General features: G+C 39.1%; 1 protein-coding gene across 12 annotated transcripts in view; it reads right to left on the bottom strand.

The window, feature by feature from the left end:
• Positions 1-590: 590 nt before the first annotated feature.
• Positions 591-26,720, bottom strand: part of dgkza (diacylglycerol kinase, zeta a) — a 123,662-nt gene continuing 97,532 nt past the window's right edge. For 10 of the 12 annotated variants that reach the window (XM_031569551.2, XM_031569553.2, XM_031569554.2 and 7 more), the window contains 10 exons: positions 20,997-21,037; positions 20,612-20,805; positions 16,160-16,273; positions 14,292-14,348; positions 7,462-7,496; positions 6,062-6,111; positions 5,418-5,538; positions 4,791-4,827; positions 4,484-4,583; positions 591-2,023 (listed from right to left, as the gene is read on the bottom strand). In XM_031569551.2, coding sequence (XP_031425411.1) covers positions 1,907-2,023; positions 4,484-4,583; positions 4,791-4,827; positions 5,418-5,538; positions 6,062-6,111; positions 7,462-7,496; positions 14,292-14,348; positions 16,160-16,273; positions 20,612-20,805; positions 20,997-21,037 — 866 coding nt within the window. In that variant the 3' untranslated portion in view covers positions 591-1,906. Of the gene's footprint in view, positions 2,024-4,483; positions 4,584-4,790; positions 4,828-5,417; positions 5,539-6,061; positions 6,112-7,461; positions 7,497-12,076; positions 12,963-14,291; positions 14,349-16,159; positions 16,274-20,611; positions 20,806-20,996; positions 21,038-26,720 lie in introns of those variants that run through there. The other 2 variants (XM_031569545.2, XM_031569550.2) reach the window with 2 other exon arrangements.

The following is a 26,720-nucleotide window of genomic DNA, read 5'->3' on the forward strand; positions in this document are numbered from 1 at the left end:
TTCCATTTTAATTGTATCACTCTTCTAACTATAAGATCATATTTTTGATACCATGGAGAGTTAGTCAGCCAATTCCTCTAGCAAATGAAAAGTAACTGTACCAGCCATAACCCTCATTCTTTACTGCTGCCTTGGATTGCTTTAGTTTACCGATACCTTCTGTATCAAGGGGAGAAATGCTGGCTTGCACATGACATTGTGTGCCGTGCTACAATCAGAGATCCTCAGGTCTGGTTCAGCTACTGCTAAGCCATTTGTCTTTCCTATGTGGAAGTGAAACACTTGGGGTAACTACCCTGTCAGTTTGTGCAGGATGCTGTGAGAGTGATGTGGTTACATGAAGCAGGCTATTTTGGATTGGTGGACCAGAGAGCCACACAATAAGACCGCTGGAAACTGATAGAGAAGGAAAAAGAATTCAGGTCCGTTTTAGGTAGTGACAGAGGTTCAGATAAAGAGAAAACGCTGAATAAAGTGAATACAATAGAAATATGTCTGTGACTAAAGACTACAACTACACTACATAATTATGTATGCACCGGTACATCATTATGTATGAAATTTGTAATAATTAATAGACCTAATGTATGTCTTGTTTAAAAGCAGATGTTGCAAGTTTAATGGTAGTAGAAAATAAATAGTATCCACAAAGACTAATAATAATAATAATAATAATAATGTCCTTTCATGTTTAATTTTACAGCAAAGGCTAATATTCTGCTATGAAGTCTTTAAAGGAGTACACAAAAGTAGGTGTAACAGAGATGAAAGAGCTCTGTACTTTGAGAAAAAAAAAATATATATCAAATTTACAGCTTTTATGATACAAACATGACAACACAGAAATTCATTGCTAAAAAATATACAAACATCTATTGACCGTAAATGTCATATGAAATAAACCATTACTTTAGTACATCGAGTAGAAATTCCAATAATCAGCCATAGAGAGAAAATATATTCAAGGCAATTGAACCTACAGTGCAAAACTGCTTTGACAGAGCGCTACTAAGATACGCTTACAGTACCATTTACTAGGTTGTTATTCAAAACAAAAACATCTGAAGCGAAACAAAGTAGCAAAAAAAAAATCAGAGCTTTACACTGACATATTCCATAGACCAGTTGATTGGAGGAACTACAGGGAAGGGAACTTCAGTGTTCTCCCCTCCTATCTAATGGGGAATTATATCTGGATAGTAGAGAGAAGTGAAAGTGACACGACTGTAAGCATAACAGCAGTAATTAACTAATAAACATTTGAAACCACTGACTCGAACAATGTTATCACAACGCCTTACTGAGAGTCAATAGCAATGAAAACCCTAACATTTATCTTCTGAAATCCACAACTGATCTCTTCAGTACATTTCAATCGCCCCCATTCATGTTAGAGATCGAGAGTTTCAGGAATCACAGGAACTAAAAAGTCAATTTTTAATTCAAATACTCTTACATTTTCCATTTTCTTCAGCTGACCCAGCTCAAAACCCATGTTATCCCCAAGCTTTCTTTTAACTCATCTAACATTCAATATTGCAGCACAACATAAACTTTAAAGTCTAAAAAATGCACTCTTTCCCCTAACATCACACACATACGCACACACCCTCACGCACACATGTGCATGGGCACACGGATACAAAATACATATGCACACACAACAAAACACTATGCTTTTTGGCAGTGCAATAAATAAATAGAGGATCTGCTAATCTTGCACGTACATTGCTTATGTTAGAAGAACACCCATTAGCCACACTCTCAGGCTGCTCTCGCCTTTTTACAGATGAAGGCGTTGAAATGCATTCCCACTTAAAAATTCCATGGGCTTCCATATATTTGGTTGGCATTGGTTTGGCACAAGTAAAGGAGGCTTGTAAGTGAGTCAAGGCCAGGTTCTCCATCACACTGCAGTCTCTTGATCCTCTCGCTGGATCATCTGGTAGTGCTGACGGTTCTCCAGATAGGCTGCCAGCTCTGCATCCTTGGCCTTCTCTGCACGGTGCTTTGGTGTTTCACCCTGTGGAGAGGAAAGAATGGTATCAAGTCAAAGAGAAGTAAGAGCTGGAGGGAGATGATGAGATTATTATAAACGGATCAGTAATAACAAATCATGGCTGTCAAATAAGAAATTGAAATGTAAACAACAGCAATAATAATAACAATAAGACCGCTGTGCACTTGCTATATTAAAGGCACCAGCTAAAGGTGCACACATTATCCTGTCATGAGTGCAATCCATCCTAAACACCATGTGCTGGTGTGTAGTTTACATTTAAGTTACCATTTCTTTTTCCATTTGTTGTTCTGAAAAATCTGGAGTAGGAGGTACCAGCAGATTTATGAATATGTGGCAGTGTCTGTTCCTTGCTCCCAATTCTGCTATTCTACTATTTGGAATTAGGCTGCGTTATTTCATCTTTTTTAATGGACAGTACACAGATACTCAAAAAAGAAGTAAAACTAAATTTGAGGACATCTAGATGTGATGTCTTTTAACACTAAGGCTATGTTTACAAGTGGCACCTTGGCGGATATGCGTCACGCCAGTCTAAACAAGCCAAAATTGCATGGAATGGGATATCTTCAAATCCGATCTGTCCCTCATCCATATGTAGTACTAAATCAGATATAAATCCGATATCTGATTATGCGACTGCTGGGCAACTGCACAGCTGAGAATTTGGAGGTACGTGCGTACATGATTCCAAAGTAATTTGTGTAACAATGGCATGGTGTGTTATTCATGTAGAATCACTCATACAAAAGTGGAATCCCCCACACTTACACACTGTTACACACTGCTCATCATCAAGGGCTTAAAACACCACTGGGAACACGCAGTGGATCTCTGCTCATCACCAAGGGTTTAAAACACCACTGAGAACAGGCAGTGGATCTCTGCTCATCACCAAGGGTTTCAAACACCACTGGGAACATGCAATTGATCTCTGCTCATCACCAAGGGTTTAAAACATCACTGGGAACACGCAGTGGATCTCTGCTCATCCATTTGGTTGCATCCAAGGTTGCAGTAATCAATGCTTCACAAAGACTAGGAAAGGACTCTTCTCTTTCTTATTCTTAAATGGAACTTGCATAACAAGCGCTTAAATGTTAATAAATATTAATGCTGTTTTTGGCTTTTGTGTCATGTTGTTTACACCCTTGTGTGACACAAAAGCTAAACTCCATCTAAATTCCGGTGTACATGAATGTGGTAAATGTTGGAATAAATAGATGTAACCAGACACCACTAGTCTAGGCCCACCATGATCATGCAATTCTGCAAAGTCAAGGAAACAGCTGTGATTCACAATATTTCTGTGCATTCTATGCATTTGGGGGTTTTGTTTCAGGTGGTTTCTATACATGTATTGAGAAAAGTAAATAAAAGGCCTGCAACAGAGAAACTGGGAATCTCTGGGATTACATTGGTTTTTTTTTAAGTCTGCAAACATTTTTGTTTTTACAACAAAAATGAATAAATGTACCTTAATGAAAAAAGACAGATTGATGGAGGAAAAACTCATAATATCATAATATTGAGTGACACAGATAGAGTGGGAGTGGGCCTGTTTATTAAGGGTGAATTATGTTGGTCTATCAGGCTAACATGAAAACCTACTGGATGGCATATCTCTCCGGTGGCTAATATCTACCACTAAAATCTTGTTTCTTCGATGGCCAGTAACAGAATGCCAGATCAATAAGGGTATATGACTGGTTGCAGGAATAGAGGAAAAGAAAAACAAATGCCATGGGAAAAGGGGTTCAGAGCAGGGTTATTAAGGCACATTCTACACCACAGTGACCAATTAGGTACATGGTATCTCATGACAAACCCTTTGAGCATCAATGAGAGAACAGGAATCTCCATTTAACCCACAGTTTGGAGGTGGTGAAGATGCTGCTGCTGACGACTAAGTACTGACTGTATTCTACCTCTAGGATAACTAATCAGAATGGCAAGGAGCCTACATGCCTAGTACAGAGCTGACCGAATATTCATATGACCTTTAACTGAAGACTTATGCTCCTTCTCCTTGCAAGACAGAGAGTTGGTGACTCGGCAGGGGAGTATAGCCATTACACCAGACGTCTTTATGGGCAGTGCAGTGTTGAGTGCTTTCATTTACATGGTGCAGATTTAGCCTTTACAGGAGTAGTGGAGGAGAGGAAATGGGGAGAGATAACGGGAAATGGAGATGGATAGAAAGCGTGATAAGGGATAATGGGTCTCTGCTAGACTTTCATGTGGGGAAAAAAGCACATCTTGGCAGCAGTTGTCCCAGCTATTAAAAGTTCATATGGAAATGAAGCTTAGGATTACAGCGAGTTTCCCAAATGTGCAAATATTTTCCCTGCACAAGGCTTCTTAAAGTGATCGAATCCTTTTCTAAGAAGGTGCATGGTGCACATCAGCACTGAGGCCTCTCTAGCATAGAGGATAACCAAGGAAAAGGGAGATTTGACTCACTTGCAAGTCTGTCTTCATTAAGGAGGCGCCTGCCTCCACCAGGTAGTGACAGATGGTTCTGTGACACAATGACGCAGCTTTGTGCAAGACGGTCTCCCCACTGTCAGACAAAATGACGTCCAGTGTTGTGAGAGGTGAGCACTTACGGCAATTTTCCATAAACTAATCTTTGAGGTAATTAAAGTACAAAATAATAATAATAATAACAACAAGAAAAAAATAAAAGCTTTGGGGATAATACAGGTTGTCACTGAATGGATTGATATGTTTTACTTGTAGTCATGTTCTACTTTACTATGACACCTACTTTTCTCTTTCTGTTACATCCAATATATCGGCGGGTGCTGTTGAGAAAAAGAACATGGGTGAAATAAAAGCCAAAAACAGATTGATGCTTGTGAGTAAAAACGGAACAGGCCCAAGGTTATTCATGGTTTTTTATACAGTGCCATAAAAAGCCTGCGTAGGAGTGATTTCTGACCAAGAGCACTTCTGCCTCCTCAACCACTGGCATCAGCAATGCCCAAGTGCTTCTGACACACAGTGGCATAATTCACAGAACACATAAACAGAGCATGTGAGGCTTATTCTCTCTTCTGTACAGAGAGATTGCAGATAAGATATCTGAATAAATGTCTCCTTCTCTGCTCTCCCTATCTGTAGCTCTGTGCTTTGACTTCCAGAAACAGCACAAGACACAAGTGCCTTTTCCTTAAAACAACAAAAAAAAAAAAAATCAAAATACATAAAGCATAACAGAATGTTATGTGCTAATGGCAGCATACTGTACCTACTATGTGAAAACTAATTGTACATGATTTGTAGTATCCTAAACATGATAACATTAACTTCATTCTGAGGTTTGCTAAGAAAAGCGAGATAATTCCATTATCTGTCATATTAGTACAATGGCTATCTGTAGAAGTTGTCTTACCATTGTCAATAATGTAGCGGACTATCTCTTTGCTCCCCACATCCACTGCATGGTGAAGTAGAGTGCAGCCATGTGAATCTTGCACTGTTAGGTTTGCGCCCATCTTATGGAGGTCTTTGAGCTGTCAAATATATGACATTGATGTTGTCATAAGATGTATAGGTTGTAAAAGTGGTTGAGAGCACATATCATTTGTTGTGTTAAGCTGAGTATTATGAGGCAAGACATGGCTAAACTTGTCACTAGGTCATTGAGAGTCAAGACTTGGATGAAACTAAAAGCTTTTCGAAACATATCATGAAGTCACACCATGTAAGTACACAAGTATAGAGTAGCACAGATGAAAAATATGAGATCAGTATGGCTCATTAATAGCACCAGTACATGTCACTACAGTAAGCTGTTTTGTACGAGGTCAAATGTGCAAATCAAATGAATGTGTTGGAAGCTCCAACAAAAGCACCAAAATAAGAGTATGGATGGTTAGTATTGACAAAATGCAAGTGACGAAAAGACTGGTATCTAATAAAACAATGGAGTTGCATAAATATGCATACATAAATACTTAAACTAGCATGTGTTTCAAAGTACCCTGAGGAGTTTTTTTCAATAGTGTTATTAATCAGTTATTGCTGTGACCTTACCCTTTGGTGGTCCTTGCTCTTCACACATTCAATCAGCTCTTCAGTTGTGACTGTAAGTGCACAGAGTAAGGTATGGCACTCATCAGATCAAATATAGCATGGCAATGTACGGTAGTTTTGGTAATGTTGAGGACCACCTATGGATGGACTATATGAGTAGAAAACTACAGTACAAAAATATCATTCATAGTGATTTTACAACCAAACTAGACAACAACATAAAGTTATGTTCAAAGTAGGTATTAGCCTGGTTCAGATGAACTGCCGAGTTCTGTCCCCCTGCATATCAACAGAATGTTTACTAGTAGATGTTGTTTGCCTATTTTATAGTATGGTGTCTTGAATTTCAAGCTAAACTCCAATTAGAATCCATCTCACTTCCATTTCATAGCAAGTATGAACACAGTGATCTTAAATCCATCGTTACAGTATACAGTATTCCGCTCTACAAATAACCCAAGTGGCAAACTGCATAGTGCATATATATTATGATAAAGCCACATATAGTTGGAGAAGGGCTCCATACTGACGGTGAATTGCCTATACACAATTATATTTAGGAGGCACACTTTGTGACGCTGACAACAATCTCTATTTTCTACTCTCTGTGGTTCAGTTTTCAAATGAAAGGAAAAATAACATTTTAATTAAGACAGATAATCACATTAGAGTCTGCTGCAGCTCTCAGAGCCTCAGTCTCACTATGGCAAATCCTCATCCAGAGAGCAAGAGGCACCCTTTGTAGATTGTGCCCCCTAATCCTCCTGACATGACATGTTCCGCCACAGAGCCAGAACAGAACAAACAAACCCATGTCTTCTAACTGCGTTTTCTTAAAGTCTGGAATATCCAGCTAAAATGCTCTTGGTAAGCTGTGTATCCGCCCATAGAAATACCTGCATTATTTAAAAAAAACATCTTCCACCAAGTCTGGCGAAGAGCAGGAATGAACATAATACAGTTCCACAGAGATTTGAAGGAACTCTCGGGAGTGTCAAGGCAAGCCATACAAACATTCTGCTGCTCATGCCAGGACCCTTGGAGACACATGTCCAGAATACAAATAAGGACCAATGTCATTTTTCCTACCTTTCAGACACTGAAATCCTGATCTGACTGCTTTGAAATATAAATCCAAACCTCTAGTAACCCCACTGTCAAGGAGGGTAAGCCCAAAATGATTCCCAAATATTAAGACTCAGTGCTTTGCCAAAGGGTCTTTACAAGCGTGGTCTGTAATCAGCCTACTGACAACAGAAACCTTTTCTTTTACCAAAACATGTTCCTATCAGAAAATGGAACACTTCTTGAACAGCAACTGAAAAACAGTTGATACCCTGAGTGTCAATGCACATTTGCCAGTGATATTTGTATTCTATTCATAGAAGAGATTGATTTACCTGAGTCTGTACTGCACAATGCATTCCTCTCAGACCTGCAGAAGACAAATGTAGACAGATATTTATGTGCAGTGGTATTTGTCACACTCAAATCACTGTCATTTCCAAATATGTTTCTTTGTTTTTGTAAAGACACAGGAAAGGAGGGAGAGACAGCATTAGTGATGTAGGCCTTGAGTGCTGTGTCTATCTAATTCTGATGATTTGATTTTCAGGCTCTTTCTCAGGAGAATTAGATTTTCCTTGGCAAACCTACCTTATTATACGTCTTGGTGTATCGCAGTAAATATCCATAATTGAAAAAAAACAAAGCTTGAGTACAATCTCATTTAAGATACAATGACCCCGACTGGTGAATTTGTCCCAGAGAAGATAAGAGATGATGAGTTAGTCAGAGGACCTCTAACTGGAGTGATAACATATCAAAGGGCTACTCTTCCAATTCTCCTGGTTCTCTTCCTGGCCCAGGGGAAGGTATTGTATTATGTGACAGAGCACTACAGCTCTTCCACCCTCCGTAGCTCTTCTTCCTAAATGCTTAGCGGTTTCCTCTTCCTCTTCCACACACAGCCAAATACACACTCATTTACACTCATACATATAAGCACAGAACGCTCTGGAGATCTCCATCCTCTAATGATTTTGCCTAGTTTAGAGGGAGGATGTGTGGCACCATCTACACAGAGAAAGATTGTCTGAGCCTGGTTTTCTGCTCGTCCACAGACGACCCCCTGCCCACTAATCCACCAGGATGAGGCCAGTCCCCTGAAGAATTAGCCAGGATAAGTGTCTGGAATGAGGTGGCAGAGTGATCAGTCAGACTTTGAGCAGACAGACCATCTGAATGCCTGGGGGTGACCACATCCCCATTACTGCAATTAAAGGATCATATTAAGTGTTAGTGGTCAATACCTTAAGTGTTCTCTTTTGTAATGGCTCTTTATAGAGAAACATTTTTAAACTATAGCAATATTTTTAGACTCTCCACTGTTGTACGCATGCATACATTTGACATCTGTAGAGAACACAAAAGCAGAATTATAGTCATGGCTTGCTTGTGAGGAGTGTTTCTGGAGTTCTCTGCTATTGCTGTTGGCCATTCCCAAATTCACCATTGAAGGTATAATGTTAGTCTTCTGGTAATTTTAAGGTTTGTCATATACTCTGGGCTATCGATAAATATATTTTTTCCTGAATTGTCAACAATGCTCAGATGTTTGTTCCAAAAAGTAATTAAATAATATATATATGAAATACTGGTATTCAAATTCATGTTCACATTTTAGTCTGTCTGTTTATCTATAATGTTGATTTAGGATATATCGAAGAGCTACATGTCTACTGCCACTATGAGCCAGCATGTACAAAGGAGAAAAGGCTAAGTACATTCTCATACATTTTTGATAGGTGTACGGATTTAAAAAAAAGCCAGTGGACAGCAGAAAAATAAAAGAGCGGACATTAAAATAATCTGAGGAATCTAACAGTATGCGTTTATCCAGTAAGGGGTAATTAAGAGGGGGGAGAAATTCTACTGCCACAGTCTCGCTTATCATCATATCCTATCATGTGAGCTGTCGGACACAGCATCCTGCATGAGCATTGCTCCTGAATGAATATTTGATCAAAGGCTAAAGCTGCCTCATCAGATTTGCTTGTTTGAAAAATGTGAGCCTTGTTTTTCTGAGGCTGGAATCAGTTGGATGCATAGGGAGAGTTGCATAACCGGATACCGGCTTCACCACTTACTCTCCTTACGTTTCCTTCAGAACAAGGACATATATGAGTTGGTGTTCACACACAAGTAAGACCCAAACTATTATAATGGCTTGCAAAAGTGTGCCAGATTATTTTAATGGGAAAACAGTCTAAGATTGTAAAGGTTTAATGGCTTGTAACGCTATCTCAGAACATAAAATGTACCAATCTCTGACCTGGTGCATTAGATTACAAGAAAAATTATCGGCTGAGTGTAATACCAGTTGTACACACAAGATCGGAAACTTAAAAAAAAAAAGTATTCACACACGCACAGCTTCTAGCCTACAATGCTGGCTGCTTTGGCTGCATAGGCATATGAACGTAGATACTGTATTGGGCTCTATTGGACCAGGACACTTGACAGTGGAAATCTATGGAAGTCAATCATAAAACATTAGTCTCTGAGTGAAATTGGTGTAACAATGGGCTGCCTGGGGTGTATAAATCGTAGCATTTTCCAGACTAATGGGAATCACCATTTACAGAGAAAGCTACAGTTATTTAATTGCCGTTGTATTTTGTAGCCTAATACAACAGATGGCAGATGCCTTTGATATGTTTTTTAGACAAGCATTTAAAATGTTATATTTTGTCATTATTATAATAAAGTAACAATAATTTTACTTGACCCTCTTCATGCACTTTACAATTTGTACAGTTTCTGAGCTACACAGTTTCTGTGTAATGATAAATGGTAGTGATGAGCACAATTCAGGAATAAAACAGAAGCACTCAAAATCTGAGTTGAAGCACCATAAGCAAATAATGACCTGCCACACACTTTGGTCAACCAAAACGAATCTTTTGCAGAAGAACCTCACCAGATTCTGGTACACAGCAGCCACTAATTAGGAGCTTTTCAGTAGCAGCAAACACATAAATCACCCCCAACCTGGCAGCATATCCCAAATCATTATGTGAAGACAGAGGAAACCCCCCACCATGAATTTGTTCCCTAGGTGTATGGTGCGTGTGTGTGTCTGCGTGTGTGTGTGCGCACAAGGTGTTTTTGGTGGGTGCATTCTTGTGAGGAAGCTGCTGTTTCTTGACAAACAACTTTATTTCTCCAAATAGCTGACCTACATTGACTAACTACATTTTTCTGCTATACATAACTCCACTTACACATTGGTTTTGAACTTTGAGTTCAACTAAAAGTTGATTGGGAGCTCCACACCATTATTTACTCGATTCTGTACATCCAATGACTACAACAATTTCGGGTAATGATTTACCATTAGACAGACCATTACTGTCTTTAGTGGGGGCAAGACAGGCCATACTGTAGTGTCTTAATACCAATTGTGCATTCCACATTCTAAGAGATATTCTATGGATTTTCTTATTTCTTCTTAGCATTTGGACTCTTAACTATTTTGTGAACAGTTAGTTTCAGATGTATCAAATATTAATTTTAATGGACATATTGATGTGAGGTCACTTACCTGAATACTTCCTGCCCCTCCGAACTACAGGCACTAATTAAGAACTAAGAGTCCACAATGCATTGATTAAAAGGCCAAAGGGGATAGCCCAATAAAAGCCATCCCCAGGGAGTTTTCCCTTTGTCAGAAGGAACCAATAGAAATGGCGTCCACTCAACATTTTAATGAACAGTTTCCAGGGCCTGTATTCTCTGTCACACTCAATGTTCTTAAAGACAAGGGTTTGTTGTATCGAACAGCTGGTATTGGTATTTCAAGAAGATAATGGGCTTTAGAGTGTTCTAAGTCATCAAGTCTGATGAAAGAAACTGTGTGGTGACAGACTAACTGCCAAAAAAAACAACACATTTTCAGCACAAGACAAAGTCAGTCCTGAATTTCCATGTCCTCCCCAAGGTGCTAAATTCTTTGGTGGGTGTGTAGGTGGATTGTCTGAGTGTGAACACTTAGGAGTTGAATGTAAATGAGGTTGTGCAAGAAAATGTTTGCTATTTTCAAGACACTTTCCACTGGACTTCTGTGGAAAGTAACCTGTATAAATCATATTTGTGTGGATGATTTCAAATGCAAGTCAAGTGGAATGCACAGCAACTATAGTTACAGCAGTTAACTGTTCAACATTTCACCTATCTCTAAAAAGATGTTTTTAAAAGTAGCTAGATTTTATAACTTAATCTTCTAATTTATTTTGATGGTACTTGATCTCTTCAGATGAGCCACCCTTGCTGTTTACTAATGATGTTTTCTAAACAATGCTTAGGAGGAGCCAAAAGGGAAGACTGACAGCTGTCAATCACCCCACTTTTGCATTATAGGAGATTTAAACCTGCCTTACCTGTCCAGCACATTATGCACTCCAGCGTAGCAAAGCATCCCACCTTCTCCCCATTCTCCTCCATTTGACTAGTAGCTCTAAGCTCAAAGCATCCCTTCTTCTCCCCATTCTCCTCCATTTGACTAGTAGCTCTAAGCTCTTATTACTTTTTATCCAAAGAGGGTGTTAGCGGACATCACACACATGATCTCCGCTATAGGCTCACAAGCCAAACATGCTTATAATTAGCATTCTAAATCAAGCATTGTAATGGGCGAACTAGTGAATGTAGGTTTGTGTTCAGGGAACAAAACTCAGCAGCTCAGCAGCACAATGTCACTGTAACCCTGCATATCTATTTGCTGAGTTCATCCTGAGGTTTAAATTAACTGTTGCTTTATGACAAAAGTTAGAAATCAGTGAAACGATGGAAGTACAGCGAACAAAAGAAGGCTCAACAGAAGGCAGGAAGAGAAGTCTGGAACCATAGAATTAGAAGGAGTAGAATGGATGGAAGTGACCTCCTTCCATTTACAGAACTTTCTACTTTATTGGGGACCTAAATGATTACTATGGATACTACTAAGCGCACAAATGCATGTTATGTTTGTAATTTATTTGGAACAGTCAGTATTGAACATCATTGCATTATCGGCACCCCCATCAGGCTAGATTAGATTGGTTAATCTATGTTTATGTTTATAGTGTGTAAGCGATTTACAGAACATATTTGAAAAATATATAATATGAACAACAGTCAGAATAAAGCATTATGCATATTACAACAACATACATATAACAATATCAAATATAAAATTATAGTAAAAAGCAAGGATTTCTATAATAATAATAAGAATAAGAATAATTAGAGATGCATTTCCGCAAGAAAATGCAAAGTGTGATTACTCAATAATAGCTTAGTCTTTGAAAGATTGAGTTTAAAGTGATGGTCCCTCATCTAAACTGAGATATCACTGAGCCATGCTGAAGTTTGAGCTGAAATTGGAAGGACAAGTACAGCTGAATGTCTTCTGCATAACAGTGGCAGGAGAACCCATGGGAGTGGATGATCTCACCTAATGAATTTGTGTAGGTAGAAAATAGGAGTGGCCCAAGTTCAGAGCCATGAGGTACACCAGTGGTGTAGATGGTGAGATTTGGACTTGCCTGCCAAGACACATTGAATGAGCATCCAATGAAGTACGATTCAAACACGCTGTGTGTTGTCCCCAAAATGTTCAGATCAGATAGTGGAGATGACTGAGCAGAGGCTCTTGCTACTCTCAATGCTTCAGTCACAGACAAAAAAAAAAAAAAAAGAGTAATTTCAGTAGAACGACAATTTTTTTAGTAAAGTTATCAGCAGAGATGGAAGCAACTGATGGCCGAGGTGAAGGGTTGAGAAGATTATTAAAAGTAGCGATGTTTCCTACTGTCTGGGGCAACTTTTTCTTGGTAGAATGTCGTTTTGGCAGCTGTGACTGTAGAAGAAAAGGCAGATAGCAGATACTGATAACTCTGGATCTCTCTCTATTAATTTACATCATATTCCAGGTTTCACATGTAACATAATGTTGTGAATACGAATGTCAATTCTACAGTTTCTAATTCTATGTCTTGAACCAACAACAAGACATTGGTCATCGTTTGTAATTCTACAAACAAGTCTGTTTTAGGGATGATGGCACAGCAATTCTACAAACTAATGTAAGTGTGGCAACTGTGGCATTCAGGTTCCAGAGAATAACACACTTTAAGGTGTAATGGGCATTCTTCTTTGCATAGTGGCTCCAATACCACCTCAGCATGCATTTTTACATGCAACCTGAACAAGGGTCATCCAATATCCCTTGCTTAACTACTTTTTAGATGTATCTTTTAGAGATCATCATAGTATTTGAATTTGTGACCCAACACGTTCTTCCTTTTAGCACCATAGATACTTGGCTAAAACATTCACATCACAACAATCAAATTCCTCCTTGGGAACTGAAACAAGCTGTCAAGTGGGAGATGTGTATGGTAAAATAATCTCAACAGAGGACAGTTACAATAAATCATGAATTTTTGAGAAGTTTGGCTGGCTATCTAAGACATGTTGGGGCAATGTGTTTAAGCTAATTAGTTAACTTCGATCTAGCCTGTCATACTTTGAAAATGTGGTTCTTTAAACCTCTTGGCCTTCAGTAGCAGTGATGTCTAAGCAAAATTATACTATATGGTACTTAAGAAAAACACATGAACATGGGAGAGAAGAACTGCTCTGTCTGCCTGCAGCTGGTGAGCTGCTGACCAGCGGGCTCTGGCACTGACTTACCAGCCACCACAAATGAATCCTTTTTAATTATGCAATATGGCCAGTAGGCACAGGTAGAACAATGCCCGGCTGCCCAAAAGTAAAATTCTGGTTATGCCACGGCCTGTATACATCATGTATACATAAACGCGACAAACAAGGCGGGATCAAGGAAGAATTCAAAGAGTGAACGTGTTAAATAGTGATGGTGTGTGGCAGTTTAATTCTGGCAGTGGGAACTAATTATACTTCAGCAGATGGGACAGGCATTCCATATCATAGTTGAAATTAAATGGTGAATGGTGCTTCAGAAAATCCAGGTCTGATTACATTAATCAATAGAAAGTAAATTCAGAAATAAGGACAAGAGAATAGTTATAAAATAAATAAATTGTGTACTCTCTCATTTTCACGAATGCAATATTTCCCCATCAGGTTTGGTAACACAGTAATGGTCCTGAAATGTTTTACCCAAACAGTAGACATTGACAGAAAGGATGGGATGGGTTCTCACCTGCTAGTTGGTTTAAAATCAGCTGCTGTTGTGTTTGATCGGTGAACACCCCCCACCCTTTGAAACAACCAAAGACAAAACATGGAAACAAACTAAGAACAAACATAATATGGTAGATGAGTACAGAAAGAATGATAATCTAAAATGTTCACATTTCACAAATGCATGATAAATAACAAAACAACAAATATATATTTTTCAACAAAAAACACTGAAGGAGCACACATAAATCCAGTGGCATAAAAAGGCACAAACAGAGAGGGGAGACGTTTTTGTTGATGTGTCCCTCTTGAATTTTATAACATTTTCAACATTAATACGACCTGATCAAAATGAACTCTGAATACCCAAGTGGAAGACAAAGGTGGATGTCTACAATGCATTTTTTGCAATTCTATGTCTCATTTAAGCCTCACCAAAATGACCATACAGAAATTATTACGGCACTTTCCTATTTTATAGCCATAGACCTTCAATTTCACCTGAATATAATCGTGTAGTAGCAGTGGTTCCCCTTTCTGTGTCAGAGATGTGGCTAGAGACCACTGAGGCTTTAAATAAGCGTGACTGTGACCATCAATATCATTTCCCTTAATATCAAAGTACAACTTATCATCCTCATATTTCACAGTAGATTCACTTTGATGGCTGGATGACTTTGTGGTAGTTGCTATGCATTACTTATTTCAGTCGACCCTGAAACTAATATAAAAACTGAACGGATTTTGGCTGTCTATGAACAGTTGATCATTTCTGGAATGATTCTGTACTTTGTTGTATTGCGTACGTTTTCACAGGAGCGGGTCAACCATATCATTTAGAGAAAACTCTCAACCTCTCCACTTCTTGGAGACAAGTGGGAGGAATAAATATATAACAACAAATCTAAGGGGAATGTTACTGCTGTTCACCCAGTACATTTAACTTTGCACTCTTTCCACCGTTGCAAAGGAAATGATGCAAAGCAACCTCTCTCACAGGACACTGAGCCTGTTGGATGAGCATGAACCTCAGGCATGGAGGATGCATTTCTTCATCAAAATCGAAATGTCTTGGTTTTCACAAAACTGTGATGCCTCCATTGTGACACAACCACTCCACACAATTCCTCTCTTTAGCAGTTTGCTATTCATTCACATCTGTCCATCATTTGTTAAAACTCCATTCAGCTTATGAATTGTATGTATTCATATTGATTATAATATATCAATAATAAATGTTCCTGTGTTTTGAAATGTTATTGAAATTCAACATATTCTGGCAAATCCATGATCTTATCTTGCTTTAACTGAATTTAACCTATATGAAACATCATCCATGAAGCAGATCACTAATAGAAATATCCACAAAGGCAAATAGGGGGCACATATATTAAACAATCTGCTTAAAGATGCACAATGGGTCACTATTTGCAATGAAAAAACCCTGAGCCAACAAAGAACCATAGGCCTCCCTATGATCACCCTACATATTGAATAAATCAGATCATAATAGTGACGCTTAATTTAGGTGCTTATGTAACATCATCATAATACCTTAAATGTCATAATGCATTTATTAATACATAAATCCATGTCGACAGATCGTCTATCAGATGAAATTGATATGTAGTACCATGTCAGTGGACACACTTCCCCAAAACACGCATTTATACTTTTTATACACCACAACAATGCCTGAGACCAGTCAATACAAGTCATCTGTTGGAAAACGTGCAATTATACAGGACTGGTGAGGGTCAAGCAATACAATCATAAATCACAGTCTTTCTGTGTAAACTGTTGCCAAAATGCAAAAACAGTTGAGAGCACTATTATACTGATCATTGTGTAATAATGACTGTGGTGAGGTATGGCTCAAGCTCTTACCTGATGAGCGCTGGTTTGTTGACCCTCATGGAGTCGCCATGAGCGAGTGCCTCCGCCACCGAGCTGTCACTGGAGACACGTTTTCTCTGAGCCGTCCGCTGAAGCTCTTGAACTCTGTCCGGACAGACAAGGAAAGAGACAAAACAAAAAAATGCTACTGCTGAGAGTGCTGGAACAAGGTATAAAGTCAACCTCAAAACAACATAAAGTTTGTGGAAAAAGTCCACACCAAAGCATATGACCCTTAGGAGAACAAGGCATACGTGACTAAAGCATAATTTGATCTGAAGGGCTAGATCATGTGAGATTTCACAGAAGCTGCTGTACCCATCTCTGCAGGGTCACGGAATTCATCACATACGCAAAGACAGACAGACACACACACAACTTATGACTTCACTGCTCATACAGCATGATTCTCATTTATATCATGAAAACCTCCTTTAAAATGAATACGTTTCAAAGTTTTTTTTCCCACAGATGACGTAAGGAAAGACCACATTTAATTTGACAAAGATAAGGTCTAATTGCTCTTTTTTGGTAAGCTCATTCTGTTTTCTCTCATCTACCAGTCTGACTGAACAGCCATGGAAAAGCCCTGCCTCTTGTTGACACGCATCATTATTTCACCCCTCTGGGTTTGGTGTCAGAGCAAAGCACAACGATCTGTATCTCGTCTCTGATACTTCTGCACTCCCTTCAGCATTCATCAACATCTCAAAAGGCAGTCTGCTTTGCCCAGTCATTCGCTGAAGGGGAAGCTCACCAAACAAACACACACTCCAAACTGGGTTAGCAATAAACTTTGAGCAACTGCAGTGCTGATGAAGGTTTGGAAGAGGGCTGCAGTGCCTTTTTCTTTATGTTCAGGCACAATATAATTTAGTCATTAAATTGAATGTTTTATAAATCGATTCCCTAGCCAGTTTTTTTGGAGCTGTCTACACCTGACTCAGATGTCTCTGAAATAGGTCTTGTAAGCTTACAAAGAAGTCCTATGAAGTATCAACACTAACTCTGGAAATTCTCAAGTTGTCCCTAAGGAATATGTAATCAATTGAAATGTTCCTTACTTACCCAGATCAGGGACACAGGAGTGTAGTTTATTTGTCCCCCCCCCGTTGAAAAAAAGAAAGTTTTCCTTTTCACCTATTACTTTAATTCCGTTTTAATCCGTTTCGGCTCATTTTGTTCATCCAGAGGTAGATTGATGGCTTAAAATGAGTGAATAATATGTGCCACAAGTGACCCAAACCTTCTAAGGTTGTTGTTTGCCAGCCATCAACAGAACAGAAGACTAAAAAAACATTATTTGCAGGCGATTGGGAAGATGAGCGAATTCATTTGACAGGCTACGGAGGTCTGTGTTGAATAGGGGGGCGTGGCCGGAGCGGAGTTCAGCACAGACGTGATTTATAAGAAAGAAATACAGTCTTGCAGGACAAAATACAGGGGAATTTGGGCGATTTTGATGCACAAAATGCTGTTTCCGTCTGAAAGTTGCAATTCTGTTTCAAACGGTACATTCTGCGAATTCCGTCCGTTTTCTGTTATCGCAGGAATTTTCTCCCCGCGTACCCCCTGAACCACTTTGCGTACCCCTGGGGGTACGCGTACCCCTGTTTGGGAACCGATGCTGTATGTGATGCATGCCTGTAGTTCCTAACTTGAGATCTGAGATTAAGCAATAGCCATTGTTTTCATTCTCTTCATTGATTTCTATATATTTTGCAGTTAGCTAGCAAAAAAGCATACATCAAATTGAGCACACATCACACAGTCAATGAAAGAAAGGGAAGAAAGACAGGTAGGGTGAGAGATCGTGTGTGTGTGTGAAAAGATGTGCAAAAACAGGCCAGTTCTTGGCAGGAAGCCAAGGTAAAAAGAGAGAAGGCAGCTCTTGTGCTCTATGCGCAGGGTCTGAGTGTGGGCTGGAGGGGCTGGGGGCACAACAAGGAGGGAAATGTGGGCGGAGAGAGTGGAGGAAGGTGAGGAAGCAGGTGAGGAAGGCTGACAGTTGGACAAACTAGTTGCAATTCAGCAACACTGCTTCCTCCTCTCTCACTTCTCATGCAATCATACCCAAGTGTGCGTGTGTGTATGTGGTGTGTGTGTGCGTGTGTGTGTGTGAGAGGGCCTTTTTCATAATTTTCTACATGTTTTATCCTTTTCACTGATAGATAACTAGTGAAAGATGAGACATGTTATCCTGCTCTCATTCTCTCATCTGTATCTGATAGGAGGAGTTAATTTCCCTGCCCTAACTACCAGTCAAGTCATCCCACATAAGGGTTAGAACTTCAGACCATTAAATCTGGACTTGGAGAATAATTAAGGTATTCAATATTTCAGGAGCGAAGGCCAAATTGTGAGTGATGAAAGGGCCATTAGACACAGGACAAATCAACTGGCCTATCAGTCTTTGTGTGTCCAGTTGACTCTTTCTCCAAATCCCACTCCCACACACATTTTTATGTTTGAAGACTATACAAATCTAAGGGGGTAGGTGGGTGGGTGGGTGAGTGAGTGAGTGAGTAAGTGAGTGAGTGAGTGTGAGTGAGTGAGAGAGAGAGAGAGTCTGCCTGAGAGTTTGAAACCACATTGCCAGCCCACACACTTTCAAAGTGATAACTGTTCAAGCTCCAGCTGCTGATTCCTCAGTAATGATGTGCCTGTTCTGCCTCCAGGTGTGCTCTGACAACAAACTGACGAACAGAATGTCACTTAAATGCAGCTCCATTAAAACAGCAGGCATCTGAGCATATGTTGGAGAAGGTTTATTTTGAGTAAAATACATTTAATCATTACTTTCAATAATATGATTACTTTTTTTGGCCTAAACCTCTCAATGTGTACAGAGGTACCGAGTATAAGATCCTGAAAGGTATTAGACCTGTATATGTCTCTTTATGTCACAGCTTTCTGAAAAAAATCTTCTTAAGGACTGAGGACGGAGCAACTATCAAAAGGATTCATAAGGATGCCCTTCAGTTACTTCAGACTGGTTGGAGCAGGAGCAGGTCTCTTCACCACTAGTATACATTCAGAATTCATGGCTGGGTGCAATTTAACTTGCGTAGATAGAAAATGTAAGGTATGGGATATGCCCTTCTAATTATTATGACGTCACTGCACGCAGGTAGGTGGGCATATAGTGTCTATCAAAGTTTTTTTCTTCTTTTTTTACAATGTTTTGGACAATGACATCATATAACAAAATTGGTATGGTTATAGCCACAAATGGCTGATACGGAATAGAAGATGGGCTAGCACCCCCTGAAGTATGGTAGGGATCAAAGCACGTTTTAAGCAAAAGTCCAAAACGTATGAAAACGTCATGTCATATTACCCGAGCTCATTACGATTCATATGTGGAGTAGTGATTTACATTCAAAGCAAACATCTAGCACTTCACTAGCCAATATCTTGTAATGTAAAGGAAATCTGAAAACGAAATATGACACCCTGCATCACTACCACATTCTATGGATTCACGCCAAATTTAGGGGGCACTCCAACTGACATATTTCAAAATCTCAAGAACCACTTAAACTAACATTTTGAAATATGGTATGCTTATTATACTTGGCTTCATTTGGTCAAAGCGAGCAGCCTGAGTGAATGGCTCATCTCAATAAAATGTTGTAGGCTCAGTCCTAATGGCATATAGAAGCTCTTTCTTTTCTTTGTTTTATCTTATCTTTTAATTTTTTCTTAAAATCCTTATGTAATATTTACGAAATTCAAATGGTCCTCCTTCACCGGTCGAAGCGGCCAATCTTACAACCTTTCGCTGCTTGGGGCAGTGCTCACATTCTGCTTGGACCTAGATGATCGCTGCTATATTTAAACGTATTATTATGATAATGTATACCCCTGTCTTGTTATCAATATCAATGGCCTATATGTAGAATTGATTCTATTATTATTAACAGTTATACAATGAAGCTCATATTGTTGCTTATGTATACATGTAAATTTCACAAAATGCTTAAAATAGCACAAAAATATATCTGTTATAAAGTTAAACTCATCCTCATATTCACTAGACAGCTCTCCGCAGCGACTGCAGAACATAACTCACAGGTATTGCTTCACACCATAACAGTGTACAGCCACCACATCCACAAACTATAGTTCTTTAAATATTCACTCAGAATAAAATATACAAAACACACTTTTTAGTCTATTGTCACCAGAAATGTAATCATTCAAGATTTCACACTGGAAAATATCTTGTTATTTCACTTAGTTCACTCATTCTCTCATTTGGAGCGGTGGTTATATTGCACACCGGTATGCAGTACGTCTAGTTTTCAAAATGATATCAAATATTACCAAATTGTAATTGTGTGTGTGTGTGTGTGTGTGTGTGTGTGTGTGTGTGTGTGTGTGTGTGTGAGTGTGTGTGAGAGAGAGAGAGAGAGAGAGAGAATTTCTAGGATATTTTACCTGGGGCCAGGAGAAGGTGGTGGAGAGGAGGAGGACGATGGGAAGGCAAATTTTCCCAAGGTGGTTGTGAATTCTCCTGAGTTCACCAGGTCAGGCATTCCAGGTGATGTACTCACAGTCTCCGTGACAACCAACTCAGGATCCAGAATGAAGAGCTCATCCTGGGAGATCTCAGTCACATAGTTGAGATGCTCCTAAGAAAAATTAAACTGGGTTCAAATCAATTTTGAATGACTCGTGATATTTGTGTTACTTCATAGCTACCTAATGTAGCACAAATGCGGTACAAATGGGACATGTCAATATGAACCATATTGATTTGGATTGTTTAAGTCAGGGTTTTGGCAATACAATGAATTCTGGTTCAACTGAATTACAGAATTACCTGTGCACGATCAATCCTGTAAAAGCGGTCTGCAGTAGTAGCTGTTGACAAGAGATCAGACAATGTTAATCATTACACAGGAAAAACGCTGAGGCATAAATTAATAAAACTCGCATGTAAACCTACACGGCCCTCTAAAACACCAGCATGTTACATTTTATCCATTCATAAAGGCAACAGTCCAATTGTTACAGTCTTGTTAATCTCAGATGTCCGCTCCGCAACAACCATGGAAATCAGCATGGTAATGAGGTCATATATTTAAGATTAGTGTAATTTACTAGAAAAATGCTGAAATTGATTCGAAGCGCAAGGAAACCCATATTTTCTTAATCAGAGTGTCTCCTTTTAAGGGAAGAGGTTGTAGAAAGCAGTATTAAATTGTTGGAAAAAAAACTTTCAACAACAAAATGACATTTAAGAGAGAATTGTCATCATGTGAATATGTTCTCAAACTGTTTTCGATTGTTGAAAAAAGTGACAGAATAAAGAAAGATTGGTAAAAAAAGCATTAAATTATTGTGTATATATTATGATTAAGTCTATTAATTATATAACAAACAAATTCATTGTCATCTGTTTATAAAATAATGAAATTAGGCCTGTTGTCATCAATTTCAAGTTATTTTTGACCCCTACCATTAATTCACACTAGCTTTACCATCATGTTACTGCTTTTTGATTCACTACCGGCACATACAAATGAAGAAAATAGTGCAACAGGCACTTTTATGCAATCATGGAAGTTGCGTAAATGGTAGGAGAGGAAGACAGAATGCCATTAACAAGCACCTATCTGTGAGTGCACTGTTGTCACACCATTTGGTGTTGACATGATGATTAACATGAGGAAGAAATGCAATGTACCATCGTTAGATCTTTCTGTATGTAGAACTTTGCAGTTTGCATAATAACTGAGTTAAAAAGAAAGAAAGAGTTGGGTGGCATTTTAATAACTGCTGATATCACCTGACATCAGTACTCCATATCCATATAAATATCTCAGTTTATAAGTACCTCTTTTATGAGATTTAAAGCCTGATTAGACTGTATCAGGTGTACAAGGTATCTTAAGCTTTATCCTTGTAGCTACCACCGTAGCACAACAGTGCCAAAATAAGATGCGCTACCACTCTGGCATTTTTGTAGATAATATTATTTAATATCAAATGCTTCCACTAAAAAGGCAACGCCCTTAATGGTTACCCCATTAAGGGCGTTGCCTTTTTAGTGGAGGTGCAAGTGTTCTCTCCCAAAAACTCCCATGCAAAGAAACCCCATATTTCTCAGTGTTAGTGTTTCTGCTCTTTCAACGTTATGTTGTCCTGTTCGGCGGAAACAGTCATGGCTAGCATTCATGGCTAGGTGGTAGTATCATGGGATACTAATAAGAATGATGACAGCATTGTAGTAGTCAGCTGTAACTCTAATGAAGCGAAGCGTTAGTTCAGTCAGGTCATGGTTGTCTGACTACTGTCCAGCTCATCAGCTGAGGCTCAGATGATTTTTTGAACGGTCGTCCTCATACATGTCAGTTCCCTAGCTGTTCCTCCAAACCAAACACCCAGCACAACTCTAGCTCCAAGTCACTTCTGTTGTTTCGAATTGTTGTACAGCATGTCCTTTTACATCGATCAATATCATTTCTTAACTACAGTAGATTTAAACCATTCATTTTTTAATCAAGACTGTCCTGTCTAATTTAGATTTTCTCTTTTGCTGTATAAATATCATGTTGGCTGTTGGCTTTGCTCCAGGGGGGTTTTGAGCTGCACTCCTAGACTCCAGTGTGATGAGCAGAAACCCCCCTGGAATAAAGTAGTTCCACCAAAGAGAAATGTGCTTCACAATACTCTAGGAAATTGTAAATTCTTGCTTGATGAGAGTGGTCCTGGCTTAAATAAGAAAATAAATTACAATATCACATTTCATGATTTATTTTATGTATTTATTTTCATGTTGCAGATATTTGGTAGTATACAACTGCTCGAGTGTAGAAACTAATACTGACATGTTGGTAAAGTTATTCCCTAACCCCTAAAAAATCTTCATGTAAATTGATGGGAAATAGGAGAAGCTTACCCCATAGTGGGCATCTCAAAACAGGATGAGTCATTGCACATGCACAGTCACTGTAAGTGCATACTTTTGGGCGCCAACAATAAGGAGCTGAGGTCTGGCTATGCTTCAGATCATTACTAATGACATAATGATAACGATCTAATGGTTCCTTTATAAACTCAATACTTAATGCATGAATATTTCATGCAGTTCATCGTGTCTTCCTTTTGTATCACTTTAGTTTAAGTTGTCTAGAAAGTTTTCTTCAAGCCAAATTAACAGGTCATGACCAGACCACAGTGGCTGGGTGGGACGGTTGGCAAATGAAACTACAGATGCATTTCCCTAAGAAAATGTGAATGTGATGGCACTGCACTGTTAATGGCCTCCATTCATTGAGTGCAATGCACCTTATCGAGATCTAGGACCACTTTGTTGCTCTGAAAAACGTCTGCTGTGTTAGCCTTCTCTCCACAGCAAGAGATGGCAATCAAGACTCTTTTCTTTGATGGTACCCATCATAAAGCTTTTAAAGACTCTTCAGAACTCATCTGTCTTCTCATATATTTTACTATTGTAAGCATGTTGCTGCATAATGCTTTGGTTGTTGTTCATTCACTTTCATGATACCATAACCATTGTCATCCTTGTCTCAAGCATATTTAAATAATACATGCATTGTATTGTAATACATCCCTTTCATCCTTATCTCCTTTGCTGCCCAAAGACTTGGGCGAAAGGCTGAGTCTGTGGCTTTTGTAGTTGACTGTCAAACAGAGGAGGAGGCATGTTGGGTGGCTGTGCCTGCACAACTCCCATAATCCACGTACCGGACTCTGGTTCTAAGATTGTGTCATGGAGTTTGTGTTAACTATGGAGGCCTTTCGTACACAGCCCTTCTACTTCCGTCTTTCTTTTCTTGCTATGTTTAGCAGCACAAACTGTTGTAGGTATAGATGGAACTGGAATTTTTGACTTGACTTTCTCTGCCATTCTTGTGCGACTAGCTCGCTAAATTTAGCAATATGTCTGCCTAGCCGTGTTGAAGACTCTGGCCACGCACAAGGAGTGCAATGGCAGAGAGTGTGCAGGTAGGTATGTAGACAGGCAGGTAGGCCATCTAGTAATTCGGCCTGAATTAATGGATTGGACAGGCTTTTACAGTCCTACGCCTGCCACAGATGACAGATTTTTGCTTTTATTGTCGGAGCATTTGATGTACTCAAAAATTCTTCTAAGACAAATCACCTACTCTACCTGTAATCCAACTCTTTTTTTGTTTGTTTGTTGGGTTAGCAAAGCAAAAATCTTTTCATCTTCTTTACAGTATTAAAGATCACAGGATCCACTCAAAGTCAGATAACAAAAGTATGTAGGGCAAAACAGGAGCATTTCAGACCACTTTGTTACAGACACAGTTTGGTAGTTGCGAGTATTCAAACCCCAAGCTATTGTCCCATACTGTATTGCTTAGACCAGGCACTCTGTATATGGGCAAAATATGGGTTCAACTTCAGAGGTCTATTAACTCTGTTTTCCAGATCAGGGACGGGACAATCTAATGAAGTTCATAAGATTTGTGTGAGTGTGTGAGAGAGAGAGAGATTATAGCTCCAGTCTTTAATGTGTATATCTACACTGATTTAAAAATTACATAAAGATGCTTCAGCAAAGTTACAAAAAAGGCTACATTATATAATTCATCAACACCCATGATTCAGCACCATAGCTCAGATGGTCAGACACTCAGCCCTATAGGACTGTCCATCTAATAAGTTATCTGGTAGGCAGGGGAGCGGCTGTTGAGGAAAGCTAGGGCTGAGTGGGTGCAGATGAGCAGAGAGATACAGTGAGATACGCCAGCTTCTGCCAAGAGCCTGTCAACGCCCCCCCCCCCCAAAAAACGCACGCAGACACACACACACACCAAGTTTCCTCTTGCCCATGGCTGCCAAACAAGATAATCCCAAAGGACACTCATTTCTTTTCTATTAGAACAGTCAGACAGGGTTGATTACTAACAGTGGACAAAATGAGTGCATGAAGTCTCTGCTTTCCAGGTACATTGACACCCTAAAAAAAGTAGTTTTTAACTAGTTTTGACATGTGTTCAAAACTTTGTTGCCATTTCCTGAAAAAAGTCTGACCAATGGATTCTGGCCCATATTTAAAAGACAAATGGAGCTGTGCTTCATTTAAACCACAGGCTTAAAAAGCACATGAGAAACATGGCTTCCATTTAGGTAATTGGGGATATGGATGAATATAATTTACTTAAGAAACTCTGTGATCTAGAGTAAGGACCAATATTCCCAAACCAATGGCGGAACCGGGATGTCCGAAGGTTTCAGCGTGTACGTCTCTCTGCGCTTTGCTGAAATATAATATATATTAAAGGACCCTGTCTTGGTACAAACATAATTCATCTGACTTTATATGCACCCTCTGTCATAAGAGTGATGTACCCAAATTATAAACATGCCAGATTCTATGTCTTGACCTAAGTTGTCATGACAGTCAATGCATTGAAATGTAATAGTGTTATCTGACAATTGTCTTTGTTTTATTTGAAGTAAGATTTTTAGGGCATGAGTTTTACTAAATGCTCTTCAAACCTCTACAAACCTCCACTCCTTCACTATACACTAAACACCCACATCACTGTTAGTAGACTGGGACTTAGCTAGGTCAATAGACAGGGGCTTGCTGAGCAGAAAGCTCGAGTGGAAACATCTGATGGCAGCAGCCTTTATCTACATGTTCCCAGCACTACATTGAAAACCGTGCAGGACAGAGTACTTACCTGTACTACACCTATGGGTCTTTCCAGCCACCTTCGTGACTCAGACTCAAATTTTCTTTGTGCATTCTAACTACCTCAGTAATTACCAATCCAATATAGTTGAAGGTCCCTTGGTTAACTCTGGAATATTAATTATAAGTACTTACTTTATTGAGAAGTGCATATATCCAACAAGATTTCTTTCAATGGTTGATTTTATAAGCTACTACAAAAAAGAGCTGTGGTTTCTACTTTCTGTATTTACTTAATTTTTTTAATAAAATAACACAGTTTAAACTTCCTTCCATTTCATACATGCTCCTCACAACTGAGAATTCCTTGGTGAGCCTTTAAAGCTTTGGGAGTCGATTTTTGAGGAATAAAAGAAAATGTATCGTCCCTGATCTCCAAGAAGGAGGTGAGCGATTTCATGAGGCCTTGAAGAGCTCTACTACACAAGCACAGCAATTTTCACACCCTTTCAACCATTCCCTCAAGCTCATTTGTACAGTATGTAATGGACTTCAGCTGCTTTCAGCGGTGTGCTATGGTTTTAATCCTAATCTTTTTTATCCTGATGAACCCCAGAGCTTTATCAAGAATGTTCTTTGTTCACTAATGAATGCAACAGAATTTTTTTGGGGGGGAAGTTGAAATATTCATGGTATCATTAAATAATGTATGCTGAAAATGTAATCTTGCCAGTTAGAATTGTGTACAGTTCTGGACAAAGCTAAAGAAGGCCACTACCACTACACACACCGGATCCTTAATTAGGGCCGTTACAGTGCAGCAGCTTGGCATCCCTCTTTAAAAACATTGGAGAGAGACCACCCTCGGTTGCCATATTCTGGCCTTACAAGACAGCAACCCACCCTACT

Source organism: Clupea harengus, chromosome 6, assembly GCF_900700415.2.
Source record: "Clupea harengus chromosome 6, Ch_v2.0.2, whole genome shotgun sequence".
NCBI lineage: Eukaryota > Metazoa > Chordata > Actinopteri > Clupeiformes > Clupeidae > Clupea > Clupea harengus.